Source organism: Seriola aureovittata, chromosome 16, assembly GCF_021018895.1.
Source record: "Seriola aureovittata isolate HTS-2021-v1 ecotype China chromosome 16, ASM2101889v1, whole genome shotgun sequence".
In the NCBI taxonomy this organism is placed as follows: Eukaryota; Metazoa; Chordata; class Actinopteri; order Carangiformes; family Carangidae; genus Seriola; species Seriola aureovittata.
In genome coordinates this window covers 16,547,424-16,560,156 of record NC_079379.1, presented here as the reverse complement: position 1 = coordinate 16,560,156, position 12,733 = coordinate 16,547,424, and the positions used below count along the sequence as shown (strand labels likewise).

At 38.9% G+C, this 12,733-nt stretch overlaps 1 protein-coding gene across 2 annotated transcripts; it reads right to left on the bottom strand.

The window, feature by feature from the left end:
• Positions 1-2,613: 2,613 nt before the first annotated feature.
• hepacam2 (HEPACAM family member 2) lies at positions 2,614-12,120 on the bottom strand. Of its 2 annotated transcripts, none has more exons than XM_056398585.1 (9): positions 11,866-12,120; positions 8,043-8,417; positions 7,644-7,931; positions 5,563-5,862; positions 4,464-4,589; positions 4,085-4,106; positions 3,945-3,979; positions 3,621-3,697; positions 2,614-3,529 (listed from the first exon to the last, which is right to left on the bottom strand). In XM_056398585.1, the coding sequence occupies exons 1-9, from the start codon at positions 11,921-11,923 to the stop codon at positions 3,419-3,421; spliced, it is 1,392 nt and encodes a 463-aa protein (XP_056254560.1). In that variant the 5' UTR covers positions 11,924-12,120; the 3' UTR covers positions 2,614-3,418. The 2 variants fall into 2 exon arrangements, with proteins under 2 accessions (XP_056254560.1, XP_056254561.1); XM_056398586.1 differs by having other exon boundaries at positions 3,621-3,694; positions 11,866-12,117.
• Positions 12,121-12,733: the final 613 nt, after the last annotated feature.

Below are 12,733 nucleotides of genomic sequence, written 5' to 3'. Positions count from 1 at the left end.
GTCACGTGACTCTTATGGCAGGGACCGGAAAAAAATTCCAAAGCATCCTGGGAAATGTAGTTTATTTTTTTTTATTTTATTTTTTTTTAAACTCAATGAGAATCTCGCAGGTGAAAATTCTGAAAATATTTGCGTTTAAATGAAAATATGTGTTATTCTTCATTAAAAAGAAAAGATTAGAAAATAAATTCATATGGCATGGAGCATTAACACAGATACATGTGCTATAATACACCACTGGATGGTGGTAACTTCACAGCAGAATATATGACAGCAGTTGTCATTGCTGAAAAATGTTATTTCACCTTTCTGTTCTATCAGGTGCGACATTTTGAAATAGTTCATCACAGTAGGAAAAGCACAGGTGTCAGTAGGCCTAATAAATTAACAATGTCTCAGTTCCACTCCAGGTCCTGCTATTGGCACTGTCACTGTCATTGTCATGACTTACTGGGACACATGAATAGAACAGAAGCATTGTTAATGTCATTATTAACACTTGTGCTTTTCCTGCTTTTAACAAGTCAAATACACAAAGGCATATGGCAGATTTCAGAGGTTAACTGAATGTATCTTGATTTATTTAATGACATAGCTCCATATGATTTTTCAGATTTATAGCCAGTGGCGGAGTGTAAGTAAGTTGATTTAGTTAATGACTGTAGACTGCTTAAGTATTTTGAAAACATTTGATCTTCTAAAACATGAAGCATGATTATCGGTTAAACCTCCCGAAAGGGATTCACATTTACTTCATCTCTACCAGTCACAGCATTAAAACACTGATTACTTAATGCATCAATAATAACATTACAATAATATAATGTATAGTGTATATTGTATAGTGTATGTATTGTATAATGTAATATAATGTAGGCCTATGTAAAGTAATAATATAACACTGACAGGAGCCTTTTTTCTGCATACATGCAGTTTTGATACTTATTAACTTATTTTGCTAATAATACTTTTGTACTTTAGATTTTTAACGGAGAACTTTTTCTTTTGATGGAGTATTTTTACATTGTGGTATTGCTACTTTTACATTTGAATACTTCTTCTATCATGAATTTGCAGTATATGGAATCAACACTATCTAACTTTCTCTTGCTGCTGCATCATTCGGCAAACCACACTTCCTTTCACCAGCAAAAGTGATCATGTCATCATGTCGGGCGTCCATGACTCCGCGCCATATAGCTCCATCTCTGCCAAGCAATTAGACCTGGCTCTGCATTCTAAACTGTTCCAAATAATTACCAAAACGGTGCAGAAACATGGACCCATTCAGCGTGCTTTGTAATTGCCCCCTTAGGTGTTATTTTGAGCAGCACTTGGTTAATAGCAGGCAGCGTGCAGCAGACAGCAGGCACTGTGAGCTCCAGTTCCTGGTTAATGATGCCTCAGGCTATTTCCCAGTCAAATGAAGGTGAGGTCACTCTCCTTAGGTGAATTTACTCACCACTGTTGTTTGTTAGGCAGTCATCTACAGTGCAAAGACCTCTCCCTTAAAGCATACATAGAGACGGAACAGATGGCAACCTCTACCCGGAGATGCCACCACAAAGACACAGAGCACTCAGTTGGTCAGTTCACAAACTATAATTAGAGCTAGATTCAATAAACCGCTTGTTGTTATGCAGGGGAGCATCGTGATAAGCAGCACTTTATGGCTGAGATCAAGACAATTTATTATCCTTAAACAGTGAACAAGTAAAAATGTCATAATTTGTCATGTTGATGTATATTGGAAATCTCTTCAAAACTCACCAGTAAACAAACTATACTGGTTTAACTAAAGTTTGAATATTAACAAGTTTTGTGCTACAGTATTTTCTAATGACTGAATAGAAGCATTCAGCATGAGAGTGACATATTGGGGACAACTCAGTGTTCTGGCAATAAGCTGCATCATAGCAGAAGGCAGACTCCTGCCTTTTAGTTATACGCTGTTCAAAATGAGAGGAAAGAACAAAAACTAACTTCTGCAGTCTCTAATAAATTTTGCAAATTGCAGATAAAATGTGACCTCTATTTTCTTAACCAAACATCTTTGTGTCTGGTTCTCTCCATGCTCGTCTGTATCACCAGCTTTCCCTCTCCTTCTGCCTCTTCTCTGTTTCTCGCACACACAAACACACATAGACAAACAAGCACACACGTTTTTATCTCTTCGTGACAAGGTGTCAGCAGGAGCAGGTGGAGGGCACGCTGCCACATGCTGAACCATCCGTCTGTTGCTGCCTGTCTCCATATCTCGCCAGGTACACGACAACCAGTGCAGCCAGGCTGAGGGAAACAAACACTCTGCAGCAATGGCGGGAGACCAACTACAACTCATACAACTCATAGACAAGAGATCAGAGCCAGGACATCAGACAAAGACTCACTGTGAAGCAACAAAACAAGTGACATCTTTGCTGTCTTCATCAAATATTTGTAGGATCTGTGACATAGAGTATGTTCATTTTTAAGCCCTGACATTTATTGCCATTTGAGGAAAATGACAAATATAATGAAAAATACCAATATTAATTGCAGAAATTATAAAATGATATACACTGTCTTTGTCTGATTGTGGGCAACAATCACAAATTCAAAAATGAACCAAAATAGTAAACAGTTATATCTTTAATAAAGTAAAAAACAAACTGTACAATAATTTAAGAGTTATTAATCATTTCAGCATTTCATTATATCTATGTTGAGCAGAAAGAAAATGCTACATTTGAGGAAACAGGGTTAAGAGTTTCTATGGGAATAAATAGATTTCAGCAAAACATAGATATAGAATAATATGTATAAAGAATCTGCAGTGTAGTCCATGTACAATATATACATTTAACCTAAATATATTCAATACAAGAAAATCCATTCATTATAACACTTGTCTTCTCATAAACCAGACTCTCTTTGGGGGGAAATGTTAAATTACAAAGATATTATTGAACTTGCAAATAAAACTTCAATAATTAAAATATTAGATATATTTTTTAAATAGTGATCTAGGTACAGGAATTTAGCTTGTAAGCACCTTATAAAATATTCATAATAATGTAAAAATAGCTACTACTAACTTGCTTAGTTTAATATGATTTTCATTTTTGAATGGAAAAAAACAAAACAATTCCATCTTCAGTTATACTTGCACATAAAAAATCAAGCCATTCATACACACATTTTCATATCACAATAATGTCAGCAAAAGACATTTAACGTCTGTCCCGAACTCTGGACAATAACAGTGCACGATCAGGTTGTATAGTCACACTAGTCTCCTTCATCCCTTGTGCAAAAAAAGTGGGCCACCAAATCCAGGGTTTCAGGCTTTGATATCAGAGACTAAAGAAATTAAAGCTACACAAAGAGTCTTCAAGTGAAATGACTGTAAGTTACATCTCAACTCTCCAGCTGAACGTTACTCCAGCAAACTGTGACTGGGGGTTTCAGGATCATGTCTGATCACATCATAGATGGTGGTGTGCATATCCTGAACTGACTCGAGGCGGGCCAGAGATCTGCATGACACCTGGAGGTGAAGTCGCATAGGAAAATCAAAACCATAAAAACACAAACACATAGACAAAATGATGGTTGGCGTTCGTTTACATGTTTAATACCTGCGCAGATTCCATTTTCCCAGGTATGGAGACAAACTCGTAGATGCCAAAGTCTTCTGTTGCATCCTCGTGACCTACTGATGCACAAGTTTTAATATCAGACCAACTGTTCAGTTACAGTAACAATATTTCTGTCAAACTTCACAGTGACATGATGAATGTAATGACACCATAAAACCTAGCTCTGTTTTTCAGTTTAACGAAAAACCACAGCACTTTTTCCATATTATTCCCTACAATAATACTTCACATTACATATGATAAGTATATATGTAAATATAATGTAAGCATACTTAATCACATCTGTAACAAGCAGTAGTTTACCTGAACGATGGGGTTTTTTCTGCTCTGAAAGTGGTCTGCCAAAAACAGGCAAATAAAGCAGTTAATTAAAGCCTCTACAGTATGTAGATTAAAGGCACAGAAAAAAGTGTCTGTATTTATTTCATATTCAAGGCTCTTACCTGTTGTAAATGCTCATAAGAACTGTCAGTAACAGAGAGAAAAACAGAGGTAAATCATTATTCACAAATACAGGAATAACATTACAATATTCACCTTGACTTATTCAAAAGCAGTAGTTACTTTGCCCTGGTTACCTTCAGTTTGACTAACATTTGCAAGTTATTTACATCTATGATTAACTTTAACATATAAGACCTCGGTGCAGCAAGCCGTTAATGTTATCTTACACCAGGAAAAGGAGAAGATTAACAGCCATTATATTCAGATCGCAGCTATTCAGATATCTACATTTCAAGCTTGGAGCATGTTAATCAGAGGTAATAAGTAATACTTGGTAGAAAACCACTGACAGAGCAGCAGTAAAGGACATTATCTTACCTCTCTTAGGATGGCAGGTTCTCCTGAGGAAGACCAGCAGCATACAGCCGATGATGAACAAAGAGCAGACAGTAATGGCTGCCAGTGGAAAAACAGAGCTGCCCTCCTGAGTGTGCTTTTCCTTCCCTATGAACAAACACAGGACAAACTGATATTAACACTCATGTTAGCTGAGCTAGCAGTGTGGATCGCTGTGAAATTTGCAATAGATATTCAAGGTCCTTATAAGGTTTTTATTTATAATGATATATCAGGTTATCGCCATTATCAGGTCAGAGTTGCAAGTTGTCCAATACTTTGGTTTATATCGTGCTAGTTAGCAAATCTTAGCATGCTAACAGATTGAACTAAAACCCGGTTAAGTATTACCTGCTAAATATCAGCATGTTAGCATTATCAATGTGAGCACGGTAGCTTCCTGATATTAGCATTTAGCCTAAAGCACTGGTGTGCATAAATAGCTATAACAGTAGCTAACATGGCTGAAGTCTCCTATAGATTTATGAAAAGGTTAGTCATCAGAGGATTTCTTGGAAAGGCTCATAAGTGATTCTGATGTCAATAAAAAATATGAATGCTGTCATGACTTCTGTTGACTCAATAAACAGCATTTTCAATCATAGCCAGTATCAGCAGTAGCCATCAGTGAGCCTGTCTCAGTATCACCAAGACAACATATCAACGTCGCGGTTGTCACACAGAAACTCCACATGCTATAAAACTTAGTCAACAAATACAACAGCTGTCTTCCTCTGTTTACTTTCCCAGCCACTGAACTTTAATACAGGCTGCAGGTGCTGGAACCTAGCAACAGGGATAAAACCAGACTTTAATAATAGCCATGAATATTTCAGGTTATATCCATAACCTGGTTTCACTTCTCACCTGTTGTGCATGTACTGCCTCATCTGCAGCATTTCATCTACCCAGGTGTTCCCAAAACTGGCCAGTGTTTGCCATTGTCAAGATATATCTCTCATAGTTCATCAACCTCTTCTGCTTTTGGCACAACGCACTGTTTACAGAGTGTTTATCTCAGAGGATTCCCATAACCTACCCACGCTCTGCTCCTTCTCGCCATGTTCCACCCTCTACCCACCTGTTCCTAAACTGGCCACCACCAGAGTAAACTGGGCCTCGTCCTGCTTCTGTGTCACGTTGTTGAAGGCACGGCACAGGTACTCTTCAGCCTGGGCCAATCTGTAGGACAGCACCTCCAGCCGCGGGCCCTCAGTGATGACATGGGTTGAATTGCTGCTCTTGGAGATCCAGACATAGCTGTTGGGTGGATTGGAATCAGCCTGGCATTCAAAGAAGGCCAGTTCTCCTGGGTTGATGGTGAACACCTCTCCTGTCCGCAGGCCCTGGCCTGAGTTCACCTCCAGATTGTAGGGGCCATCTGTGGGGGCAAACAATGGGTTCAGGGAAACATGACAGTTTGCTACTGCTTTATTATACAGAATTGTTACTTTACTATGAATTGTCTTATTGTAATGCATGATGGGACAGCAATGGGCTTATGGTCGGTGAAGTGAATTTTTGACTACAAGTTCCCAGGTTCAAGAGCAGCAGGTAATCCCCTAAATTACAGTTGGGGTGCCCTTGAACAAGGCACTGAACCTACCAAACAGCTCTAGTGGAGATGTCAGGTTAGCTGAAATAAAATGACAAATGAATGAATGAATGTAAAATGAGAAAACAATTCTAACACTACAAGGGTGATTGAGTATTTCATCACTCATATGACCTGAATTTGTGCAAGACTTTACTGCTTGCTGTAAAATGATACATTGACCTCCAGGTATCCGATGAGAAAAGATACTACCTTTAAAATGTCAGATTAAGATTTTTGTTCTTTTTGTGCTCAACAGCAGAATTAAATTTCTACAGTAGAAGTACCAAGTGAATCTGTTCAAGATCAATGTTAGTTCTTGGCATCCGTCAGTTTCAACATGAATGCCTAGAGTATAAGACTACAAATAGAAATTTAGAAAACAAATAAGACATTGTCAGTTGCACATTAACATTAATAAAGACTGTGTGGAATAGAAAGTGAACATGATAAACCTGAGGGAGGTATTTTAACTGTTATTGAATGTTAAAACAAACATGCTTTGTCTATGCAAACAGAACTGCTAAATGTACTTAGTAGTACAGTTCCCACTGCTGAATTACTATATTAACACACCCGCTGTTTGAAAACACTGACTAAAAGAGATAGTGAAAAATTAAAATTACAGGGATGTCCCAGGGATAAATGTACTACATCTTTAATGTCCCCTCAGTTTTGTTAAAAATTAAAACTCATTCAAATGAATTCATGTTAATATTATACAAAGATTCTTTGAGGTTCAACCAAAAACTCACACAACCAGGAGTGTATCAAAGTCTACACGCTTTATGGTAGAACAGAGGAGCTCTGTGAGATAAGTCTGCGCCCATGCAAATACGATCCCCTAACAGCCACGTGCTTTCAGTTGTCAGTAAGTAGTCTGATTTCACAGAAATTTACATACAACCTAGTATTTCCAGGAGACCAGTGCAAAAGAGGAAATACAAAAGCAGATGTACTCTATGTATTGTTATTAATGTCTCTGACAAATTAGATTTTAAAAAACAAAACAAAAAACATCATACCTTACCATACCATACACCGTACATCACAATTTCTTTTAGGGAAAGTTAACGAAAGTAAACTTCAAAGGCTGGGCTATATATATATATATACCCAATGATAACAGACCTGGTCAAAATGTGTGCCAAATAACAAGCAATTGAAAGCAATCACACACTATAGTTGACTTCCTTTGTCTACATTGTTGATTTCAAGTTGGTTCACTTAGGTTAATCCTACCTAATCACAAGTTAGCAACAGCTTGTAAAAAAAAAAAAAAAAAAAAAAAAGTCACATGACTTTAGAGAGAGATTGCAGGAACCAGGGAGGTAAAACAAATTTGATTCCAGTCCCTGTAATATTATCTTGGCATTATGGATTTCTTTTTGCTATTATTGATCGCTTCTGGTGTTCACAGCTTTCACATGAAAGTAGCTGCTGGTTATGAGCTGCCAACATCCATCTCCTTGATCTATATTATAAAACCTCCTTTCTCCATGTTATAAAACAGAAAAAGAGGGAGAGGGGGAAGAGGAAGGAGAAATACGATGGCTATATTTACTCACAGTAAACATTGAGTTCCACGCTCCTGCTGTGTCGACCCGGGCTAACTGGGTTGCTGGCCACACAGTGATAAGTTCCCTTGTCTTCTTTCCTCACAGGACTGATTAGGAGTGTAGCTTTGCCTCGAGAGAAGTGGAATCTGTCACTAGGACCCAGCAAGATGTTGTCCCTCAGCCACTGGAACACAACTCTTGTTCCTCTCTCAACAGAGCAAGTCAAGGTTACGTTTGCCTTGTCCTCAACAACTGCGTAGGACGGGTTCTTCTCAATGACTGGAGTGGACACAGGGACTGAGGAAAAAACAGGAAATGCTGGTAAATTTGGGGCTATGTCCAATAAATGTCATCAAACAGGTAATCGTGACCGGACAGATCAGATCTGAAGGTCATTTAAACACTCACCGTCCACTGTCACATGCACAGTTCTCTCCTCCTTGATAACCAGTCCTGTCTTGTTATGAAACTCTATGTTGAGACTCAGATGATAATCTCCTTCATCGTCCTGGCCTAATTTCTTGATTGTTAAAGACACATTGGGTTTTTCGAAGCGGAGGTTGTTGCGGTACATCATGTCAGTGATTGTGGCCTGTTTGGTAAACGTAACCAATGTGGTCCTGCTGCCACTCGGCCTGGTGTGGGACCAAGTTCCCTGGATCTCAGCGTCGGCCAGCGGAAAGCGAGTTTCCACGGACAGGAGCAGTGGCTTCCCTTCAATGCCATGATGGACTAATGAAGGGATGTGGATGAAATCAGAGCTGACCTCTGTGGTGGTGGAGACTGTGGGAGAAGTAAATGAGAGAGAGGTAAAGACAGAGAGTTATCGTTATTGCACAAGTGGCAACATCCAGTAGGCTTCATACAGTGCCCATCATTCCTGATATAAAGCTTGTTGCAGAAAGTGGATATATTCTTTTGATGATTTAGACTCATTTAGACATTTTAGGGATAATCACCCAAGGTGCCTAAAGTCCAGAATGTCTGAAATGTATGAAACTTAGTTACAAATTAAAAGTTATCATGCATATGTTGCTATATGAATTACATCTATGTCATGAATTACATGATATAGATATTGGAAAAATATTGTGCTATTGATCAGATGGAGTGAGAGTAACAATTTAAAAGATTAACTCAGGTATGTTTTGACTGTCTGTTCTATAATCTGTATCCTAGTCCTGAAATTGTCCAAGTCCTGAAACTGTAGTGAGTTAATATTGACCCAGCTCACTACAGAGTGACTTGTTGTCAAACAAGGATGAAGCCTGTCTCTTTGATCCTGACTTGTCACAAAACAAACACTTGGGCTCTCTTAAGTAACTAACTGCTGATTTATTGCACCTTGCAGTCTGTTGAAGCTTTGGCTGGTTGCCAGGAGAGCTTGTTCACTGGTAACAAACTGAAAACACAACTGGGAATAACTCATCTTCAACTGTGTTGAAAAGATGAAATGTCATTATTTATGTATTTATTCCATAGACATCCCCTGGCTCTGATTGGCTTGTGGTAGTTTTTTTTTAAATAATTTCTCTCTTTTGAATATTCTCTTAATGATCTATTGTTCAAGGCAATGCAAGAGCACAAGAATTTCTCACTCACTCACTCACTCACTCACTCACTCACTCACTCCTTGAAGCTCTGAGGGACTGGATCACACCTTAGCCAGCATAAGCAATGCATCTGACAGGACTTGAGCCAAGAGCTAGTAGCTCCAGTGGTGATCAGGAGGGGCATTAGACAATGTTGCAACAGCTCTAATTTATTATTTATGATATTGACTGAATTATTGTCTATTGTGATTAAGAATGACTTGACTGGGGGCATAAATATTATGGGAAACACATTGTAAGTCAATTTGCAGATGATACAACACTCTTTTTTAAAAGATGAAAAACACATGTTCACTGTGCTTGACTCCATTAATCATTCTCCGAAGCAACAGGTATGACAAATGTGAAATAATTGCCTTACATGATCAACTGGCACACTCAATTTGTAACACAAGTCAAATATGTAGAAATCACTGTTCCCAGGAATAAAGAAATGAGGGAGAAACAAAACATTTGTAAAAACATGGATAAATATAAAACAATTTCGAATTCTCGACTACAGAGGGACACAACTATATTCATGAGGGTCTTACTATCTAAGATGGAAAGGCTATCAAGAGCTATTCATATTTTTCACAAAAAAATTCATCCAGACAAAATGACTCGATTAATAAAGTTATTTAAATTATTACATTAGATACATTACATTACATTTTGTCATTATATTAGGAAAGCTGACATAGTTTAGTGTCGCAGAGAGGAGTCTGAATGCCACAGTCGTTAATGGTGCTCTAAAATTTATTCTGCACAAAGACTCCTTTTGGTTTAGTAACCCAATTTTCTATTGCAATGTGATTATGATTTGTACAAACTGCCTGTGAAGTTATCAAATTTCCACCAGCAGGTTCCCCTTTATTGGAACTTTAACATAATTTTACACCAATAATCGGAAATTATTGTTTATAGGAACTTGGATGGAAAAGGGAATGTGGGCTGTGTTTGACCGATGAGTTTGTAATTTTTTAAACCATTGCGATTTTTGTGATAAATGTAATCTCCTCAAGTTATCAATCATATTGAAGTTATCAACTTAAATAGAAAAAAAAAAGTTTTTTCAAGAATACATTTCTGATTATTGAACTATATATATATAAAACTAACAAAACACTAAACATATATCTTTCTCATGCCCTTTAATGCAAGTATAATTAATATGACCTGATTGTGTCATTTGGCAGGAAAATTTAACATCAAACTAATTTTCAAGTTTAAGTTTGAGGTGAATTAGTGGACTTTGTTTTGGCACCATGTTGAGATGAGTATCAGCATGTGAGGAGGAAGTGCTACTGTGTAACAAACTCGCTAAAACCTCTAATTTTTTGTCTCATGTAATCCCTTTTAATCTCTTCCCGTTTCTCTTGTATCACTTTGTCTTACTTCTGTCTGTATAATTTCTGTTTCCCTAAGACTGTTCATTTGCTGATGATTCAAGAAACCTGAAGATGGTTGAGTGATACATGCAGCGTTGACAGCCCACACGACACGTTCCACTCTTACAGGCCTGCAGGCCAGTTTCTATGTATGTGTGTGTGTGTGTGTGTGTGTGTGTGTGTGTGTGTGTGTGTCAGTAGCAGCAGTGTGCCTGTGTTTACAACAGCTGAGATCTGGTGAAAAGGAAGAATGAGGAGGAGTGTGCCGAGCCCGCTCCTCCACTGTTGTCCCCAAACAACACAGATATTGTTGCGGTGATACAGAGGAGATTAGAGAGACAATGCTCTTTAAGGTGAGAGGATACCTTAGTTTGGTGTTCATGCACACAGACACACACACATTCAAACAACTACATGAGGAGACCCACAAGCACCTGCCTCTTATCACCCTCACACACATCTAAGTTGTTTGGACACTAAACAAAGTCACCCGGTGCGTGTCCGAACGCCACCATCTTCTGTCCTTCTTCAGATAAGACAAATAGTGCTCCTCATGGAAGGTTAATGATACAAACATCAAAGCAGGGGAGAGTCCATGTTTGAGGGACTTTTCTGTTAGATTTATCTGGTCATGTGAGAGAAGCCGGTACGTGTCTGTTATCACTGAGTCACAGAACTGTGGCCTAGGTCACTTCTTCTTTCCACTGACCCTATCATGCTGTCTTTACCTAACAGCCAACAATAGTAGAAAAGCTAATTCTGTAAAGTCACACGGTGATGACTATGAAAAGGACATGCAAAGCAAACCAAGATAGACTCTAAGGAACACTTCAAAGACTCAAATATGCATTGAAAAGGGCTGTGGAGAAGTTCACATACTTCTGCGTAAAGAACTAGATTTTTGCCCAAAATGTAATAATATAAAAATGGCTAGTTTAACTTTTTTTTTAAATTCACTTCTTGCGCCATATGATCTATTTTTGTGTTTTTTTTGCAAAATTTTGCAAGCCAGTTTCTGCTTCCCTGACCTGAATGCTTTAAAGACAAAGGATTTCACAAGTTTTCAGTGAACATTTTGTTGCTGCACACCACAAAAAAAAGAAAAACTTCCTCCTCACCTCACCCCTTCTTTTTACCCTGCCAACCAAGCAAACACAGCAACCGCAGTGACTACTATAGCTGCACCAACACAGCACTGACAACTCAAGCACAACACCCCACCGCAACACCTTCGCATGCGACGCTCACCTGTTAAGATGAACAGGACGGAGTAGACATAGAGCGCTGTTCTTCCTGTGGCCTCCATGGCATCTTATCCTCTTGGGATGTGTGGGACTTCTGACGGGCAGGCAGGGAGTGAGGGATGGAGGAAGGAGGAGAGGAGAGCAGAGGAGTGGAAGAGAAAGAGGTGGAGGAAGAGGAGGAGGAGGAGGAGGAGGAGAGAAATGTGACTGGTTGTGGTGACAACATTTGCCAGGGAAATAAGAGGAGCTAGTTTTAACCTGCATACACCCAGGCCCCTCCCCGTGTGACACCAGGAGGAAGAAGAGGTCCACCTGGCAGAGAGATAGCACAGTGTGGTCCTCACACATATACACACACACACACACATACAGAGAGAGAGAGAGCTGCCCTAAGGCTGCGGGTTTTACTCTGTCAAAGAGAAACTGAGACATAAAGCTGTAAAAGGATAGTGGAGAGCAGAATGGAAGCCGTTTCTTTACATCACCATACACCAGCTGTCTGCTCCTTCAGTCCCTCAGGCTGTGAAACAGAGAAAAAGCAGGCAGACAGACAGACAAACAGACAAACAGACAAAAAGACAGACAGACAGGGAGCTGTTAACACGGTTAGCAATCAGTTATTCTGTCTGTAGTGATTTTGTGATGAAGAAATGAGAGGACTAAAAGACAAAGAGGCTGATACTGGGATGAGGATTGGTTTCCTGATACCAACACGTATTATTGACCTTTCAGATGCCTTCAGGATACAGACTCTCATCAAGGTCTTTTTGATATTGTTTTTCAGCCCTGGAGGAGGCACTGTGGATAAAAAAGTATTCCAAGACAGAAAAATCAGGAATTAATTATTGTCTCTAAACACAAGTCGTGTGTGC